The sequence below is a fragment of the Palaemon carinicauda genome, chromosome 1, assembly GCF_036898095.1.
Source record: "Palaemon carinicauda isolate YSFRI2023 chromosome 1, ASM3689809v2, whole genome shotgun sequence".
NCBI lineage: Eukaryota > Metazoa > Arthropoda > Malacostraca > Decapoda > Palaemonidae > Palaemon > Palaemon carinicauda.
Genome location: NC_090725.1, coordinates 10243531 through 10264868, shown reverse-complemented (window position 1 = coordinate 10264868; position 21338 = coordinate 10243531). Strand labels below are relative to the sequence as shown.

The following is a 21338-nucleotide window of genomic DNA, read 5'->3' as shown; positions in this document are numbered from 1 at the left end:
GCAATTGTTTCTGGAGGTGTTGACACTAGGGGCACAGCAGGAGGACACATCTGCCTCCGCAGTGGTTTTGCCTAGTAAACAAGCTTGTTGCATATGCAAATGATACTACTCTCTTTGCTTCAATTCCATCTCCTGAATGTAGGTTTGGGGTTGCTGAATCCCTTAAGGGTTGTGGTGGCCGATGTGGTAACATCCCTGACTGGTGAACGCCAGACTGGGGTTCGAGTCCTGCTCAAACTCATTAGTTTCTCTGGTCGCTGCAACTTCACCATCCTTGTAAGCTAAGGATAGGGGGTTTTGGCGAGCCTGTAGGTCTATCTACCGAGTCATCAGCAGCAATTGCCTGGCCCTCCTTGGTCCTAGCTTGGGTGGGGAAGGGTCTTGGGCGCTAAACATATTCATATATGGTCAGTCTCAAGGGCATTGTCCTGCTTGATAAGGAAATGTCACTGTCCCTTGCCTCTGCCATTCACGAGTGGCCTTTAAACCTTTAAATTGTGATCTAACAAAATTTAGAGCATGGTGCAAATTACAGTATAGCATGAAGTTAGACCATAACAAAACTCAAAGTATGATTGTAGTTGCATTAAGGACAGTGGCTCAACATCCAGATCTCAGCATTAATAATGTTTCTTTAACTCTATTCAATTCTTTAAAATTTTAGGCAGGATTCTTGATAGCAAATTTACTTCTGAGAAACACATTCGGTCTGTTTCTTCTTCAATTGCACAAAAAAATTGGCTTATTGAGAATGTATTTTAAGATTTTCTTTGATCAGTTTATTCTGAAGAGTAAATTCTTTCATTTTGACTTGTTTCGAGTATTTTTTATATCTTCCCAGACACGACCATCCTGCTTATAATACTATGTATGCATTTAATTCTAACAGTTACGCCTCCATCAAAAGGCTCAATAATGTACAGTATTCTAGAAATTTTATTCCAGCTATGACCAGATTGTGGAATGATCTTCCTAATCGGAAAGTTGAATCGGTGGAACTTCAAAAGTTCACTCTTGCAATGAATGTTTCTATGTCGAACAGGCTGACGTAAGTCTCTCTTCATAGTTTATATATAAAAGATCTATTTCAATACTGATACTGTTCTTAAAATATTTTATATCAGTAGTTCATTACTTTTCTTTCAGCTTATTTATTTCTTTATTTCCTTTCCTCACTCGGCTACATTTCCTTGTTGGAGCCTTTAGGCTTATAACATCCTGCTGTTCCAATTAGGGTTATAGCTTACCTAATGATAATAATAATAATAATAATAACAATAATAAAAATAATAATAATAGAGTGACATAAAAATTCAGAGATTGCACAGTGAAGTATAGAAAAAGTTAAAAAAGGTTGGACAGCATGATGGAGAAGAGGAAGAGGGCACAGAGCTAAGCCAGATTAAAAACTGGCTACTGGTAGGGCCAAACGGTTAATGCAAAGATGTTTTAGTAAAATCTCTACCTGCCTATGGGTAAGGGAGAAAATTTCTAAACATATGCCAGAGGGCGGTAAAAAGTCAACAAAAATTGGATTGGATTTATAAATTTGGGCTTTACACCCAAGTGCTGGGACCTATGAGGCCATTCAGAAATCAAGTGTATTCAAGGTAAAACGCTAGAGGTACACTATGATGTAAAAGTTAAAAGAGGTTGTACAGCATGATCAAAGAAAGGAAACATGAACAGAGGTAAATTAAAAGGATATAAAGCATGTGCAGTTAGGGGCCAAAGGAATGCTTCTAAGTTCCACGAGTAATGTATAGTGCACTGTGTTAGGTGAACTGACATTACCCAAAGACAATCAAGAGGGACCCTTCCAATAATTTAATGTTTCACCATTTTCACCTATGGCGCCCTTTTTTACTTCTTATTTAAAAGTTTTATATCTATCATTTACTGTTGATAGCAATAATCTTTATTTTGAAAATTATTATCATTTGTCTTGGTTTCTGGACCTGTTTGCTTCTTTTGACTGATTCTTCACTTATTTCATCTCTCACTTGTTTCTAATAATTTTCTCCTCTTTAGCTATTTCTATTCATTAACATTTTGGAAGCACGCAGCATTTCAACAAATTTTCTCACATCTTTTGAGTGAAGCTTAGGGTGGTGCCCATTGCTTACCATTTTGATTGCCACTGAGACAGTTCCCAATTATGAAAAATAAGGGGAAAATAGCATAAGCTTATTGGCAGTCTTTCACATGCATTTAGGGCCTTATTTTTATAAAAATCAGTTTAAACTATAAAGAATTAAACAAAACATCTACAACTGAAAATCTTTATTCACCTTCAAAGATTATGGCGGTTATGAGAAACACCCATACAACACAAATTATTGTAACAGTTGATAAATAATTTGGTATCATAATAGAACACAACAGCATCTACATACTGCACTTAAAAATTATTCAGTTTTTACAAAGACATTAATCATTGGAAGTGATAATACCCGAACATGAAGCACCCTGCATATCTTACTGCTAGTGAGATCCAACACAATGCCCTTAATATATGGCAACATCAAAACTTAACTTCTATAACAATTTCACCCAAATGATTATGCAGTACTGTATACTATTTCAAATAGCAATTTTTACATAACAAAAATATCAGTTGATCTAATAAGTCTAAGACCTCTGTACAGGTATAAAATCAATATTTTCACAACACCACATGTTCATGCCTTGATAATTAATTTTTCTTCTCAAAAGTTTTTACTGTCTTGCAATCATCTAAACTTATGTTAACAGAACTGAAAAGTTTCATTTCCATATAAAATGTTTATTTGCAAAGCTTTCTAGTTTCCAAGAAAAAATATAAAACTTTTAATTATAAAGTGCTTCTTTATCTACAGAAAGAATTCAACTTATTGTTCAATGTTACTTACATTGACATTGTTGTTACAACATTCAATTAACAGTACAGTTTTCTTGCAACTAGATATTATAGTGACGATTATCTCACAACTTTAGTAATATGAGAGAGAGAGAGAGAGAGAGAGAGAGAGAGAGAGAGAGAGAGAGAGAGAGAGAGAGAGAGAGAGAGAGAGACATTCATACAATGGAAACAATTTGCAGTCAAGAAATTTTCTTGTGATTTCATTCACATTAAGTACTGTAGCTTGTATTCCATCCCTCTCTCCAATTGTCCAATATCATAAGTCTGTGGCCTTTCAAATAGGCATTACTGTATTAGAGTGATGCTTGTACAACAATAATTATCAATCATACTCCATATCACCAAGCATTAGGATTAATACCTCCCTTTACTGCATCATGTAGTAAATGGTATTACTCATAAGCAATGCCCTACATGTGTCAACACTTCTAAAATCTGTCATAAGTACAGTAATCAGTATATGCAAGCTTTGTTCATTTATAGGACTTCACCTTTTCCAATCAAAACAAATATACATTAAAGGGATCTTATAATTTGTATCTAAGGCAGTACCAGCTGAACTCGGTTGAGTCCCTGGTTAGGCTGAAGGAACGTAGAGAGTAGAGGTCCCCTTTCTGTTTTGTTTCATTGTTGGTGTCGGCTACTCCCCAAAATTGGGGGAAGTGCCTTGGTATATGTATGTATGTATGTATAATTTGTATTTGTAACTTGCAAACCAAATTCTGGAAAAAATAATGATTGTCACTTATAGCAAAGTATTGAGAAAGGGCTTCTATGAACTCACCGCTTTAAAATCTTCACCAGCTTTAGAAACATAGCTGTTAATCCTTTGGCACATTTGTCATCCAACAGCAAGAAAAACATTTAAATAAATCCTTAGATAAATGAAGTACACTGATATCAGAATCTCCCATAAGTTTGTTATTTTACCAATTTTAAGCTCCATGTTCAGTATTGATAGTAAAGGTAGCTGGATGTCTCACTATAAACAGTTCCAAAAGTATCATATGATGTGTATTAAAGGGCTTTGAAGAATAATGTACAGTATTAAAACAAATACTATACATACAGTACTGTATAACTTGTATGTAGGATCCTTCACAAAAATATGAAAGCATGAAAACCATTTTTAAAGGTAATACAATATTCAGTTATCGAAATTTGGTACTGTTTCTTTGAATTATAAAAATAAACAAAAATAAGGAGTGTAGGAAGTGCACATACTTTTAATAAAATACATTTCAAGAATTGAGAAGTTTCATATAATGTAACAGGTTTTCTTAAGTAATTTTAAGAAATGCAATGTTTTACCAAATGTGAAATACACTAATAGTAAAACAGTACAACTACCAAAAGAATGTACTTTGAAGAACAAATATTTTGCACTTGGAAATTGTATTTTCAGTCCTGATATGCTGATACCTCTCCAACGATAAGAATTAATTTGGCTCCATTTGAATCATAGCTGCTAAAGCTATATATATTCATGATATTCATGTGACTAATGTCTATAAAGTAAGTACAGTACTAACCACACTTTACTTGAAGGGCCATGAAATCGGAAAGTCTGTCTTTCATCACAAAGCACTATACATACCCATAACTTCAAGTATGGTCTCTAAAACATTCTCACAATGGTAAAGTATCTATCACTTCCATTAAATCATTGAATATTTATCAACTGAAATACAAATTATCTGCATTTATGAACAATACCGCACTGCATTTTGGTATTCATTCCCTACACTTATTCTTTAACTGGTAAAAGTAATACAAAACATGTTAGACTAGATCAACTTATAAATGTAAATGAAAAAAAAAAAAATAGTGATGAAGCAATGATTGAAATTTTCCAAACCGCATTTGATGTACCAATTGTATATGACTTTTTCTTAGGGTTACAAATGGTAATTGAAGAACAATGGGGTCAGGTTATTACTTTATAAATATCCAGAGATCTATTCTTAACCATATAGACAGGACACTAATGTATTAAAAATACTGTCAGTCTAAGAAAGTAAGACTACCTCATAGATAAAAACTTTAATGAATGAAAGTTTTGAAAAATATGCTTCCTAAAGGCTTCACAAGATTATGAAATGATATTTTATCTTTAATTATTCTTTGTATGCTATCTCTGTATCACTATGCAAAGGTGGTAATATCACACAGATGTAACAAGGAGTACAGTTCTGCATTTCTAGAAATGCAGCGTGAAATTTTACTAGTGTCTGAAAAGGTAATTATTCAAATTTGGTCCCTTAAAAAGAAGTAAAACACATCAAAATAGATTAAGCATTGCAATTTTCTTAGTAATAAAATAATATTCTAACTTTCTAAGCTTATCCACAAATACGCTTCATCTTCATTTTACCCTACTCTTCACAAACATCATCAAACCATATCCTCAAGGAATAAGTTACATTTAGGCTACTAAAACAATATTCTACTCTGATACTTCATGATCAAGTGAATTATTGAGCAATAAAAACATACAGTAAGATGCAAATTTTTTTTCACACATCTTTAACCAAAACATATTTTGCAAGGTCTGATTAAATATTTTGGTACTAAATAGAAGCACTTTAAATAAAAAAAAATTAAGTCACTTCAATAAAGAAAGTATCACAATATCACCTGATTAATTTCAATGGATTGTTTGTAATGATTCATATCACCCCATCTGCACTTGACCTGATTCACGGAAAATGAGTCGGCTCAAGCAATTTCAATAGGGAATATGATTAGCTCATTCATAAATTTATTTCAATTTGTTTTCACACCTTAATTATCCTAGCATAAATTGCACATAAAAGTAATAAATCTCACAATGGTTATATACACTATACCTTATGAACAATAATGGCTATTGTAGCATCAAGTTACGCAAACCTTATAAAGCTAGGCTGTCACAAATTATTTTGTGGAACTAATGGGAGTTCATTCTCCATTTTCACTGAAGAAAGACACCAAGTAAAAATTTAATCACAGACAATTCTTTTACTAGGAGTATGATCCCTGCAATCAATTATAGTACTTTATAACTTTCATTTTTACAATTATTCAACATTATACTAAACATGTGAGACATTGATGACATGACTGGAAGGACGAGAATGTGTTCTTGAACTCCTGCTGGTGGAAGATGACCCAAAATGAGAAGAGGAGTTTTGCCGCGTTGCAGATCTGCCTCTTGATGTCGACCTTGCATGAGATGCCGATCTCCTCTTAGAAGCAGATCTTGTTTTAAATCCAGATGATCTTTTTCTGGAAAGCGATCTTGAACGACCAGCAGATCTTTGATGTCGAGTATTTTCCTTATATGCAGAACCTTCTGCGGATGACAACCTTGAGTTGGCACTTGATGGGACGGAAGGAGACTGCTGAGGATTTATGGACGAGTCCTTGAGTAACCATTAAGGGAAAAAAATTAATTAGATCAACCTTTTTCTAAATTGTACGTAAAAATTAATCAAATTTTCCACTCTTTCAAAAAGTTTGTATCAACGGTAAAATAGTTTGAAACTTGATGGCAATCGTAATAATAATGGAATCTTAAGCTATAATAAATTACTTCTATACTTTCAAACAATAATGCTGTAGGCTATCAATTATGAAATCCCAACTTTGTGTCTTTATGACAAAAAGTCATAGAATTTTTCTCTCGCTGTCATGTAGAACCTCCAGGGGACTGCTATACTGCCACCAACCTGTCCTGTCCCAAGAGGTAAGGGCAGGAGATCGGGTCTTACAGATACCCGAACACAGAGCATGATTAAAATCAATTGAAGTCGTGTCATTTAACCTAATGTATCACCTTTATGAAAGAGGAGGAGGTGGGGGAACTAACATTATTTGAAGGAAAATAAATCTATGAATGATTGTAGTTTAAAAATTTTTACCTTCAAATAATAATATGCTGAATCACACATTTCTCAGAAGGTGGGAAGGTGATATACATAAAAGCTACAAAACTTGATATTACCACTCTTGGAAATATAGAATATAAAGGTCTCACTTTTTAACTTCACTTTTCCATGAAATTTATTTGATAGTCTTTCATTCTCTCTTATCTGAATATTCTAATCCCTGTTATTTTGAGCCATGGTAAAGAATACATACCGAATTATAAAGAAACTATGACTATCTTTGGCACTACAAATATACGCATCTATTCATAAAGAAACTAAGACTATCTTTGACACTAACTAGTAATAGCTCTCTTAACCCATAACTGTGATATGCTGTAGTATTATGATGAATAATTATAACTTGATTTAAATAAAACAGAAAATTTGATTGAGACATAATTTAAAATATACCTAGTTGAAACTATAGAACCAAGAATAAACATGTCCTCTAATTTGTCCAAGACTCTCTAAATAATTAGCAGGAACAGGATTAGCTCCCTTCTGAGCTCCACACAAGCTAAGACCACAGAGGGTCAGGCAATGGCTTCTGACGACTCAGCAGGTAGACCTATAAGCTCCCCCAAACGCCCTATCCTTAGCTCACAAGGATGGCGAGGTTGCAGACACCAAAGAAACAAATGAATTTGAGCCCCAGTCTGGCGATCACCAAGCAGGGACGTTTCCAATGGGCCTGTGATAGAAGGGTATGACTAGGTACACTTACTTTATATAATTTTTAGCTCTGAAATGTGGGATTAGAGAAAAAGTTATTCTCCATGATCCAAATCTATGCTTTTAGTTAACTCTTGTAATTCACTAATTCCCTTTGCAGAAGGTAATAGCTAAATATTTGTTGTATGAAAAAAAAAAAAAATTTCAAATTTCCTTAAATTTCTTATTATTTTTGTCTTCTTGTTTATATATATATATATATATATATATATATATATATATATATATATATACCTGTATATATATATATGTGTGTGTGTGTGTCTTTGTGTGTGGGCCAGCCAAGAGAAGGTATGGCTGAGAGACCCCAGGAGAATAAACACTTGACATACATATCTGGAACTATATACTGAATAAAAGGTTTGGGCGATGAACACGTGCAAAGTTCATGTAAACGAGAGGGGAAAATTGTGGAGGGAATGGGAATTTTGGGGAGGTGAACAAGACTGAATTTTTGTGGAATGAAGGGGTAGACACACGAGGGGCGAGCTTCCATGTCCCTGGGAACTGGATAGTGTCGGTGCAATTTATTGCTATTTCTGTTATTTTATTTATGTCTAGTTGTCTGTGGTTCTATGATATATATATATATATATATATATGTATATATATATATATATATATATATATATATATATATATATATATATATATATATATATATATATATAGCAGCAGTAGGGGACTCAGCAGTATGAAGCTTCATCTGTGGTGGAAATGTGGGAGGTTGGGCTGTGGCACCCTAGCAGTACCAGCTGAACTCGGCTGAGTCCCTGGTTAGGCTGGAGGAACGTAGAGAGTAGAGGTCCCCTTTTTGTTTTGTTTCTTGTTGATGTCGGCTACCCCCCAAAATTGGGGGAAGTGCCTTGGTATATGTATGATGTATGTATATATATATATATATATATATATATATATATATATATATATATATATATATATATATACAAACCTACATACCACACTTTGAATTAGAGTTCATATAAATATCCTTTATCCAATCAGATATGAAGTCTATTCAGCTTTCCATTGCAATCTTCATTTCTCATTACTGTACTTATCTATTACGCAAAATGGCAGAGATGGTATGCTTTAGGTAAGGCCCGCTTAGACTGTCTTAATACGAGAATTTTAGGAGTACACGTTTCATGTACCATTTGAAAAATGATTCTTTGTTCTTTCACATAGAATAATAAAAAATAAAAAAAATATGAACATTTCCAAATAAAAAAACTTTATCATAAATTTGGTTACATAAAGATAAATGTATTGTGCATCATTGCTCTATAATTGGTCAAGTGTTTTCTGACAAAATCTACATATTTTATTGATATATTATATCTAAAACCTATTCAGCTATACATCACTTTTATTTATGTATATGATATGGAAAATTTATTCAGCATTCTAATGTAATTTTCAGTTTCTTTCTATCTTCATCCTTGGTTACACTATGAAATGTCAATGTAAGGAGGTTGATACGTAACATCATTGTATACTGTAAAAAATTCATCATTTTGTATTCAACAACCACTCATTAACAATCAACTGATAATTCATTTATACATAATTCCCATATAAAAGAAAGTCCTCTAACACAACTAACATAATCATTATAACTCTCATAAATATTCTAAAATATTATCTTACATACTTTGCACAATTTTCCTCTTTTCTTTATTTTTCTAAATACTTTTAAGCACTGCAAAGATATTCTGCTTGCAATTATACCTTACACATTTGACATAATGCAATACCCCCAAAAGTTCATATCTTTTAAACAGTTTGGCCATATAAAGGCGAAGAAAATTATTTCTCTACAGGTGTGTAAATTTTGCCCTAGTAAAAGTTTTTGAAGTGCTGATAGAGAAAGCCATTGTTCAGTACAATAACCCTGCAATATAATTGTAAAGTTAATAATAAGAAAATATTGTGATGCTACTTGCTTAGAAGAAGCAATCTTCCTTATTCCTTCCAACTTATTAGTTAACATATACAATAACTGAGAATAGAAGTTGGTAAACATACTGTCCTCTGCACAAGGTATGACAGCAGAACATGCTTAAGGGGTTAGGAAAAAGCCAATTCATATTTTGCAAATATAGCATAGTATTTTTTTTAAGCAAATATACAAAAGGAGTATCTTCCTCCTAAACACTGTCCTCCTCTATCTCAATAGGGATATGTATATAAACCTTCTTTACGGTTTTCCTCTGAGTCATTACTGTAGTTTGTTCATGTGGACCCATTCTCATGTTAGGACCAACTGGGTCTTTTCGAGAACCTTTTCTTTCCAACTCTTTTAAAACTTCCAATATCGACGTTCCAAACAAGGTACTAACTCCAATACTCAGCTCATGTAATTCAAATTGTTTTTGTTCTTTACAAAGAACGATAATAACTGACACATTCATTTGGAATGTCCACATGAATCTTAGGCCATAGGTAAAGAATCTAGTTTTCCTTCAATTTGCTTTAACTGGGCGCTGGCCATATGTATATATGGTCAATCTCTAGGGCATTGTCCTGCTTGTTAGGATAATGTCACTGTCCCTTGCCTCTGCCATTCATGAGTGGCCTTCAAGCATTTAAATCCTTGAATGACATCGTTGAAACAGTGCTTTGACCAGATTTGCTACTTTTACCAAACATCACTTATTGTGCTTAACATCTCTTTCTTTTAGCCAAGCCTCAGCTATTTCAAGATATTCATTCTTACTTGCATCATCAAAATCTACACATTGATGGCAACTAATAACTAATGACCAATCAGTTCCCCTGCAAGGAATGCACAAATGAGGATAGACTGTTAACTTATTTACCTTGCATATAAAACAATACCTGTGATATTAATAAAAAAATATTGGTTATTTTGATCACACATTTGTTATGAGAGAGAGAGAGAGAGAGAGAGAGAGAGAGAGAGAGAGAGAGAGAGAGAGAGAGAGAGAGAGAGAGAGAGTGCATGCAAGTAAAATGCACCATGATTAGCAATCCATTGGAGGGGTACATGACAGTCAAAGTAAATTTTGATTGTTTCTCTTCTCGATATTTTAAAAATGAGTAGTTGGCCCTTGTGATTTAATAGCATATATTTGAAGGTAAGATTCTTGTAAATAACGTAGACTATAAAAATTTACTTTGTAATTATAACTAAATATTATCAATATAAGTGTATATATAATGTTTACAATTATACCTTACACATTTTGATCATATCAAATGAAAACATATTTAAAACTCGAAATTCTGATCATGACATACATAGAAAAATTCTGCTAATTTACTGGTACATAATTTTTACTTGTTATTTTTGCTCTTTTCGTTTTTGGAATAGACCACAATAATATAAAATAATTCAGATTCAAACTGACACTATTACTATCAACATATCACAATAAAAGAAAAACAATATCCAAAAGTGTTTCACAACAGACAAGCATTGACATACCCCAAAGACCTTGTAAAAAGTTAGAAAAGGCCAATATATAACTAAGATGAAATTCTCCTTTTGGGAATGAGTTAATCAAAGCCCCATCATTTAGATTCAAATGTACAATTTGAATTAATTTTCAGTTACAGTCCATCAAATACACCTATACAGTCAGACTTTTCTTCATTTATTTCCCCTTTCTGTCTCATTTTATTTCAAATAGTTTGTGATTAGTATAAAGCTTTGAAAGTAACAGGTAATATAAATCATGTAATGCTTAAAATTAAATCAAATAAAACCTATAAACAAATTTGTCGCATAAATAAATACAATTATATGTAGGAACCATAAGGAATTTGCTACTCATTAACCGTAAACATTTTCTGCAGTGACACAGTGGTTTTGCATTCTCAGTAGCACCTTCAGAATCTTAACAAACCTACAGCAGATTAACAGCATAAATTCGCACTTGCGGATTATATCATAATGAACATTAAATTCATTATCATAATCAACTAATCTAACTATATCACTGAATTAAAATCATATACTATCTCTCATGGGTGTGACAGAAGGGTTTGTTTATGATTTAAAATTAACCAATTGGTTGTAATTAACAAGTAATATAATGCTTCTACCTTTCTGCAGTTAATTGATTAAATTGTCAATGCTCTAACGAGAACTAATGTTCAGCAACCAGTCATATAACATCTCCCTCCCGAAGAAATTTCTATTATTTTCCAATTCTAATGCAACACTCACCTCACACGGTATCAAAACTGATCCACAAGTGTTGCTGTTTTCCCCAACACATTCAGGAATGGCAGAAGCCAAGAAAGACAACCCCATCACATCGTCAGTGCTCTTTAAATCCCCAAAGTCTTCAGAGCAAACTGATGATATTTCCACATTATCATTTCTGTCTTGGATTTGGACGCAAGTATCAACTGGACATTGTTCCCTTATACACACATCTGGAAAAAATGTATGAAGAATATATATATATATATATATATATATATATATATATATATATATATATATATATATATATATATGTCTATATATATATATATATATATATATATATATATATATATATATATGTATATGTCTATATATATATATATATATATATATATATATATATATATATATATATATATATATATATATATATGTACACAGTCGGATTTAGGTGATATGTAAGAGTTTGTTAGTATCAATAACAGTAGATTATTAGAGGAAAATTAAGGTTCTTAGTGAGTTTGTTAGTATCAATAACAGTAGATTATAAGAGGAAAATTAAGGTTCTTAGTGAGTTTGTTAGTATCAATAACAGTAGATTATAAGAGGAAAATTAAGGTTCTTAGTGTATCTAAAAATTGAATGCAAGTAACGCCTGGACATGAACAGCTTGGCCTTATTAAACACACAGGATATGTAAGAAAATTAAGTCTCATTGGACTTTATACTTGTAATCATTGAAGTCAAGGCTTTGTCTGATAAAAACTTTAGAGCTTTCATTTACCTGAGAATTTAATTGTACTCATGGAACATAACTTCCACTGATAGTTTTAATCTAATTAAATTTACATCAACGTTCACTCAACTATCTTCTGCATAATGGGAAAAGGACATTATGGTATGTTAAAAGGAGAAAAAAAAATCTTCTTGTAAAATACAGTCTAGTATTTACACTAATGTCATGGATGAGTATAGCAGAAGAGCCTGATAATCAAGTGTATACCAACATTAGTAATAAGTTTAACATTATATGCAGTTATTAATGAATTTTTTAAAATCTTGATATCAACAGTTTTACAGTAAATTAATACCAGTATTTTAAATCTGACAGGCATAATTTCATATTAGAATAACTTAGGAGGATAGAAAAGTTGTGACAAGTTGTGAATTTCAATGCAATTCTATGAATATCATCAATTAAAGTAATAAGATATAAGAGAAATATAAAGTATGTATGAAGCACGAATTTATTCGTAGGGCGTACTGAAATCCTCTCTGGCCTTAAATGGCATTTTAAAAATAGTACAGTTAAGGTGAAAAATTCAAGTGCTGTGCCATAATTCTTGGCAACCGAGTAGAATGCGGCAGTGTAAAATCCGGACGTCGGATGCCGTCCGGGAGAATAGAAAACCCCTTGTATCACCGGTAAATGCGAAATAATACACCACTTTTTTGACACTGGTAATTTTCACTGATACTTTCTGTTATTTTCTGAATAAATGTTCGAAAAATATTGATTTATTTTCATGTTATTGAGAATAATCTCAATCGGACGTCAACATTACACTATGTACTAAGTGATATTCTCAATAACATGAAAATAAACCAATATTTTTTCGAACATTTATTCAGAAAATAACAGAAAGTATCAGAGAACATTACCAGTCACAAAAAAAGAGGTGTATTTTCGCGTCTTTCCCGGTGATACAATCGTTTTTCTATTCTCCCGGACGGCATCCGACGTCCGGATTTTACACTGTGCCGTAGAATGCCTTATTTCTTCCACGCATGTGCATATAAATACTTGATCTATTTCATTCCATGTCTGATTGAAAGGCCATTTTAATAAATCTTCCCTAATAAGACACACCTATTTCAGGGAGTGATGACACCATGGCACGAGAAGCTGGTGATTTTGAAGATGAAGGAGGAGTATGACTAGAATGAGACACTTTCCCCGAGTGACTGACTCGGGTTTTGGCAGAGTCAATCACAGAGCGCAGCACCGAACATGCAGCAGTACTTGGAACTGAAGCGCTTGCTGGCTGATGAACAGGAGATATTGGAGTGTCAGGAACAGGCGAGTCTGACCAGCCATCACAAGATGCTTCAGTACCAACCGGTTCGGGTCTTGGTACAACCATAACCTACAACAAGCGGAACATTGAGTTTTTTAACACACAACTGCTATTTGTGCTTGTTACTGAATACTGTAGTGTACAGTGCTGGTACTGAGAGCAATTTCCAGGGTAGGTGTAGTAGTATGTGCTGCAGTTTATCAAAACTTGTGGATTCACATGTGCGCATTTATTGTTCAATGATGATTAATTTCAAAGCTATCCAAGCAATGAATGAACAACCTGTAAAATATTAACATAACTCACTTTACCATTTATGAAACACAATACTTTCGAGAGTAAACCAAACAATGGTGAAAAAAAAACGAATACAGTAAAGTCTTATAATATTATTAGCAGTTTACTAAGTTTACAATAAAGTTGAAAAAAAAAAAAAACATTCTTCTTTCCAATATATCAGTCACTGAAAATATGCTGAACTTATAGAATTATTGTAAGCTCAACGTAGAAGATATTTCACTATTAAATTTTCAGGTTTTTACATTCATTGAAATAAGAAAAGAAATATAAGGCTGTTTACATAATATAATGTTGTTTATATAATATGCAATGGCACATAATTTAGTTAGTTGACTTGTGCTGCAGTTACCAAGTGTATAATATCTATGAATATATGTTATATATTTGTGCATATTACATATAAATGAAGTGGATTGCAGTTGCCATATTGATATGAAAAATATTAGAATATCAACATTGCAGTGTAAAAATAAGTAGTTGACTATAATCCAATACCTGTAGAGTAGCCTACTATCTGTTCTGTTCTACTTTGTCAATTCTACATGAGTATTTTATTATGTAGGTACGTAATTGCTTGGAAAGTATATGACCTTTTTGTCTTATTCCACATGGAAGAATTCATATTTTGAAACATAAAGATAAAAATAATCATTATCATATCTTGAACAATTTGGAATAATCAAATGAGAATGAATGGAACAAAGTTAGATATCACAGCGTAATTTTCGTGCACGAGTCCAGGCACCAAATAAAAATGAAAAAAATACATTATTGAATATATAGATCCAATAATCGCTATCATACTAAATTTCCAGTTTTCTTTTTAAATGGGAATATAAATCATCAGGAAATATGTAAAATATGGTTTCACCCTTTTAATAATTGTAAAAGTAAAAAAACTGTAGTACAAAGAGAATTTTTTGTTTTTCATCTGTGAAATTCCCAAGTATAAAGAGTCAATTCTCTCACCTGAGAAATGCCACTGCCTCTTGGATTAGAAGTAGAAAGAGGCACTGGTAAAGGATCCTGAGCTTCAACATCAACACCGGACGTATCCTCTGCCACATCTAACTGAAGGACACTCTCCTCACTGTCACTCAGCTGCAGAAATATATTTGGTCATTAACATCCCGAAGCGTGGGATCAGACTCCTACAGGAAGTCGATGAAAAGCTTTGCCTCTCAAAACTGATACATAACATTTTGGTAAAATTCAAGAGACTGGCTTGAGGCAATGGTCAAAATTCATTGAGAATCAAACGCATGAAGTATTACTGAATTATCATCTTATGAAAACCCAATATTCATTTATCCAATTACAAAATTAATTTCATACTAAACACTCAAGAACATTTGAAAAGAAGCAGGCAATATAAGGACAGAATGGAGTATCACAATTAATTCAAGACAAGAATTAGAATCAAATATCAAACAAACGAAATTGTTGAAAATTAAAATGGTGTAAAAATTTGATAATGAAGTATTATGAACAAAACTTCAAGAAGTAAGGTGGCAAATAACCTATAGTCCATTTCTTTTAGCGATGCATATTTGCACCGACTCGCAGCGGTGCCCTTTTAGCTCGGAAAAGTTTCCTGATCGCCGATTGGTTAGAATTATCTTGTCCAACCAATCAGCGATCCGGAAACTTTTCCGAGCTAAAAGGGCACCGCTGCGAGTCGGTGCAAATATGCATCGCTAAAAGAAATGGACTAGTATTTGATATACCTGATTAAACTAAAAACAAGGTCCAGTCCTTTAACACTCATAAAACTCGGTAATGAGAAAGAATTTAGTCAATAAAACTCCGAATACTATTGCTTCAGAACAAACATTGGATAGTCTTTCTCCACACATCAAAATGATTACAGAAAAACAAACAGATAAAAAATTACAATAACATCTGAATTCCAACGTCAAACCCTTTCAGCATCTACTTTACCTTAGTGAATTTTCAAACAGGAATGAGATAAATACTGAATATGATTACTGTACAAGTACTTTTACTGCTGTGATTATTGCTAATAAAAACAGATGCAAACACTACAAATCCGTTTATAATTAATCAATGGTAAAATTATTTCACAGAAATCCGGTAGTTAGTCTAGTCACGATGATTTTAAAATTGATTGTAAACTAAATTAGATTCTAAATGATTCTGCTTCCTTTTCTTTTCTGTTTCAATAAATTTCTACTAAGAAATAAGGTATTATATATTTTGAGAATACTAGAGTCAAATTAAAATGCTAATACTTCTTTATCTTACATATCAATACAGTAGTATCCCAGTTTATGAGTAACTTTGAATACAAGCAAATTGGAATACGAGCATACAAATTCAAATTGGACTGCGAGCGTTGCATTACTCTATGAGCAAAATGTTCAATGCACATGGGCATTTCTTGTGGCCAAGTACTAATGAGACTATAGTTCATTTCTTTTAGCGATGCATATTTGCACCGATTCGCAGCGGTGCCGTTTTAGCTCGGAAAAGTTTCCGTATCGCTAATTGGTTGGACGTGATAATTCCAACCAATCAGCGATCACAAAACTTTTCCGAGCTAAAAGGGCACCGTTGCAAGTCGGTGCAAATATGCATCGCTAAAAGAAATGGACTATATAGCACATGATGTACAGATTGCAATCTTGCGGTGCCCATACGCCATACACACAGTGTTCAGTCGTCTCAATGTAGGTTCTTAATATAGACGGCTAATTGTCCACGTCAGTTAGTGAGTTAGTGATAGTAAACGTTGTTCAAGAGAGAATACGCTTCATATTTTACCAGAAGTTCTCATGGAGGGAGATTCTTCCTCTAATCAGTAATGCCTTTCTTCTCCTCCTCCTCCTCCAGCTCTCTTGTGTCCCTCAAACCAGTCAAAAATATCCTCAAGGGTGAAGTGCCACTTAATTTGTCAACATTTCTATTTTTTATTGTGAATTATTCCTTTGTATTAATTTCTGATGTTAGGGGATATAAATTATTCAATAATTAGCATTACAACCCGTTACAAAAGAGTGTATTTGTGTCTTTATGGACATGAGGAACACATTGAGTGAATTTTCTTCATTTCTTATGGAAAAAAACTGTTTTAGTATACGAGTGAGTTCCAAGACCGAACTGTACTTATAAACAGAGCTACCACTCTACTATGACTGTGAAGCGCAAAGGGGTAATGAAAAAAAAGGTATCTGCACAATCAACTGGAATATAATCAGCTTTAAAATTTTACAAACACATTAACTAATCTCTTCACTTCTAACCAACCTCCAAAGCAACGAAACAATAATATGATCTACAAAGGTAAATATTCTACATCTGAAAATCTAATTAGCAAAAAATTACTACTTTACAGCTTAAAAATAAAAACAAAGAAACATTACTGTTATTTCAAAGACAACTTCGTCCATTGGCAACACTGTTTCAGTACTGCCAGAAAACTGTGGTTAAAAAAAGGATATAATGTTAGTTTTCTCTTACTTGCAAACATTTAAAGCGCATTTTGTACTTAGAGATCAAAACATAAAAGCGAAATTAATTTTCTGAAAACAATTCTGACAAAATTAATTTAAAAATTCGAGACCTTGCAGACTTCTACGTTTCAACTGACGATTCTATTTATTCTATTTCCATTTTTTTTTTTACCAAGGACTCACAATCCTATTCCAATGTCCCCATAATGGAAACTCTCATTTTGCAAATCAGTCATTACAACTCTTCTGAAAAATGGCGGTCCATCCTCCTTACAAGATCCTTATATAAAACTATTTTAGCTTACACCTGCCATGCCTTTATTCAAATACTAAAAATGACACTGACTTCTTATCATATTTTTACCACAGTAAATTTTGAAATGGCTTCCAATCAAAGGAATGCCATCTATTGCTACAATGTTCCAAATGGATTTGAATATTTCTAAATTCAAAACCCATCCTTTATAGCTCCTTTGATTTAAAGATTACACATCTTTTAGCAATACTCACCTTTCTTAAAAGCATAAATCTAATTCTGTAGTGATTACTATTTTCCAAAAATGTGCATTCTTCCATATGTATATAATGTACAGGGAAATTAGTACGTTGAGATAATATATGTATAGATGAAAGTAAAATAGGAGTTTCCGTGATGGAAATGTATAAACGGTATGATAGATGTAGTTATGTAATTCATTTAGAATAAGGGAAGGGCATTAGCACTTATAAAAGTCTCTTCATTATGTGATATAAATGTACAATGTGGGGTAAGGGAATTTATCAGTGGTTATAACCAGCAACAAAGCAATTACACGAAGATGAAGATAAAAAAAAAGACAAAGAAAATACCATCTAATTACCGATTGTTATTATAAAAGTTCATCTATTTATTATTAATGATTCCTTGAACAGATATAGGTAACATGAAGAGCACAAGAATCGTGCATCAATATAATAACTTCGAGTACCAAAACAAAAATATAAATCATAAATGTTAATATCATGCAAGGCAACAAAACATGCGATGAAAACGATCTTCAAGTGTGTACTTCAAGATAGGAATGATTAACTGATAGATTCACACACACACACACACACACACTCACACACATACACACACACACATATATATATATATGTATATATATATATATATATATATATATATATATATATATATATAATTTATATATATACATATATATATAAATTATATATATACATATATATATATATATATATATATATATATATAAATTATATATATATATATATATATATATATATGTGTGTATGTATATATATACATACATACATACATACATACATACATACATACATACATACATATATATTAAGGAAGAGAGAGACTTACAACATATCCGTAGAACTTGAGGATATCCATTTTGCACATAGGACACGTACGATGTTCCAATAGCCAAGGATCAACGCAGTATTTGTGGAATTGATGTCTGGAAGAAAAAGAAATATAAATGAAAACTCTTAAAATAGTGATAACATAGAACAAAAATCCAGTGATTGTAATCATTCACAAAACAAAGTGCACCGGCGAAGAAAGACTTTTATTTAAAATTTTAGATTTACACCATCATATTTAAAGAGGGCGGCTTTTATAATGATATGATGTAATTTCAAATAAGTTTTGCACAGTTTAAAACTACCCGAAGCTGATTGCACAATTGATTATCGAACTGAAAATAAAAGTGGTTTTTGTGATCATTCATTTATGGTTATTTTTGTGACGCAGTTCCGGTAGGCCCTGCTGCTTCCTCCGATGCCTTAGATGACCGAGGAGGTAGCAGCAGTAGGGGATTCAGCATCATGAAGCTTTATCTGTGGTGGATAATGTGGCAGGGTGGGCTGTGGCACCCTAGCAGTACCAGCTGAACTCGGTTGAGTCCCTTGTTAGGCTGGGAGGAACGTAGAGAGTAGAGGTCCCCTTTTTTGTTTTGTTTCATTTGTTGATGTCGGCTAACCCCCCAAAATTGGGGGAAGTGCCTTGGTATATGTATGTTACTAAGTGTTGTAGGAAATACTCGAGCAGTTCATATAAGTTTATTTCATATTCAAAGAATTTACTTGAGCTACTGGATCTCAAATAATGTTTTTCCATACCAACATTAACTCATTAAGCAAGTGATCCTACAAGGGGATGGGAAAAACCAGTATTGTTAATTTGTTCTCTTCATTTATTTATTTCCTTATTTCCTTTCCTCACTGGGCTATTTTTCCCTGTTGGAGGGCCTGGGCTTATAGCATCTTGCTTTTCCAACTAGGGTTGTAGCTTGGATAATAATAATAATAATAATAATAATAATAATAATAATAATAATAATAATAATAATAATAATACTCAACGCTAAACCTGCTTTAATAAATATTCAAGGACAAACTCCGTTAGCGTTAAAGGTTATGCCATCGATAAATTCGTCTTCTGTTGCGATAATTATTACCGTTTAAGAGGTAAAATACATATTGCGATTTTCTAAACGAAAAAGAAAAAAAAAATATCGACGTTGCATTTCATTCGGTAATATCTTGACGATATGATACTATAACTTACTTCTGTAATTCATTTAAAGAGAAACATTATTTACATTCACATATTTACTTTTGGTAACAAGTGATTCGTTTTTTTTTTTGGATATGTAATATCCTGAGCACGTCCCCATTTTCCATTTCATTAATGATAGAAAAACCATAAACAACATCAGTAACGTGAATTAACATTAAGATAAATTATATCTAAATTTGACAAAGGCAAACAAGTAATCTATCGTTAAAGTAGTTTTAGTTCTTATGTAATAATTTCCACATAAGAATAGGAAGGCCACAACGCATCTCTCTTTTATCGCCATCTTTATCGATGACATTCCAAAAGGGGTAAACTCTCCTTCAAAGCACCTCCTTGTAGTAAATGCCAAGTTTTATAGTCCATTTCTTTTAGCGATGCATATTTGCACTGACTCGCGGCGGTGCCCTTTTAGCTCGGAAAAGTTTCCTGATCGCTGATTGGTTAGAATTATCTTGTCCAACCAATCAGCGATCCGGAAACTTTTCCGAGCTAAAAGGGCACCGCCGCGAGTCGGTGCAAATATGCATCGCTAAAAGAAATGGACTATAGTCCTACATACAAAAGCTTTGTAAACACACAGAGAAGGTTAATATCATAAATAATAATTTCGTACCAACCAGGATAACTTAATTTTCGAAATTAAATACTGTAATCAAACTCTCTTGATTGTTATGTTTTACGTCTTTATCTCCAAGTTGGCAGCAAACGTATACTTTAAAAAGATAGTGACAGCAGTAATATATAATCAACACACACAATATACATACACGAATATATGAACTGTATATATACATATACATACGTATATATATATATATATATATATATATATATATATATATATATTTGTTTACACACACACACACACACACACACACACACATATATATATATATATATATATATATATATATATATATATATATATATATATATATAATATATATACATATATATATATATATATATTCAAATAAGCCATATATATTTTTGATACATTAATGTCTGGATTCTCTTAACGACCTCGGGATCAGAGCCCCAGGCGAAATCACACAAAGACAAGAGCTTGTGTCCGGCCGGGAATCGAACCCTGGTCGGCAAGCTTGTACATTGTCTTTGTGTGATTTCGCCTGGGGCTCTGATCCCGAGGTCGTTAAGAGAATCCA

General features: G+C 32.6%; 1 protein-coding gene across 1 annotated transcript in view; it reads right to left on the bottom strand.

Annotated features, from left to right (window-relative positions):
• Nucleotides 1-2268: 2268 nt before the first annotated feature.
• LOC137643781 (uncharacterized) overlaps nucleotides 2269-21338 on the bottom strand; it is a 213883-nt gene continuing 194813 nt past the window's right edge. Inside the window, exons 8-13 of the mRNA XM_068379572.1 lie at nucleotides 18952-19048; nucleotides 17487-17543; nucleotides 15073-15204; nucleotides 13596-13872; nucleotides 11741-11952; nucleotides 2269-6306 (exon numbers count right to left, since the gene is read on the bottom strand). Coding sequence (XP_068235673.1) covers nucleotides 5977-6306; nucleotides 11741-11952; nucleotides 13596-13872; nucleotides 15073-15204; nucleotides 17487-17543; nucleotides 18952-19048 — 1105 coding nt within the window. The 3' untranslated portion in view covers nucleotides 2269-5976. The remainder of the gene's footprint in view (nucleotides 6307-11740; nucleotides 11953-13595; nucleotides 13873-15072; nucleotides 15205-17486; nucleotides 17544-18951; nucleotides 19049-21338) is intronic.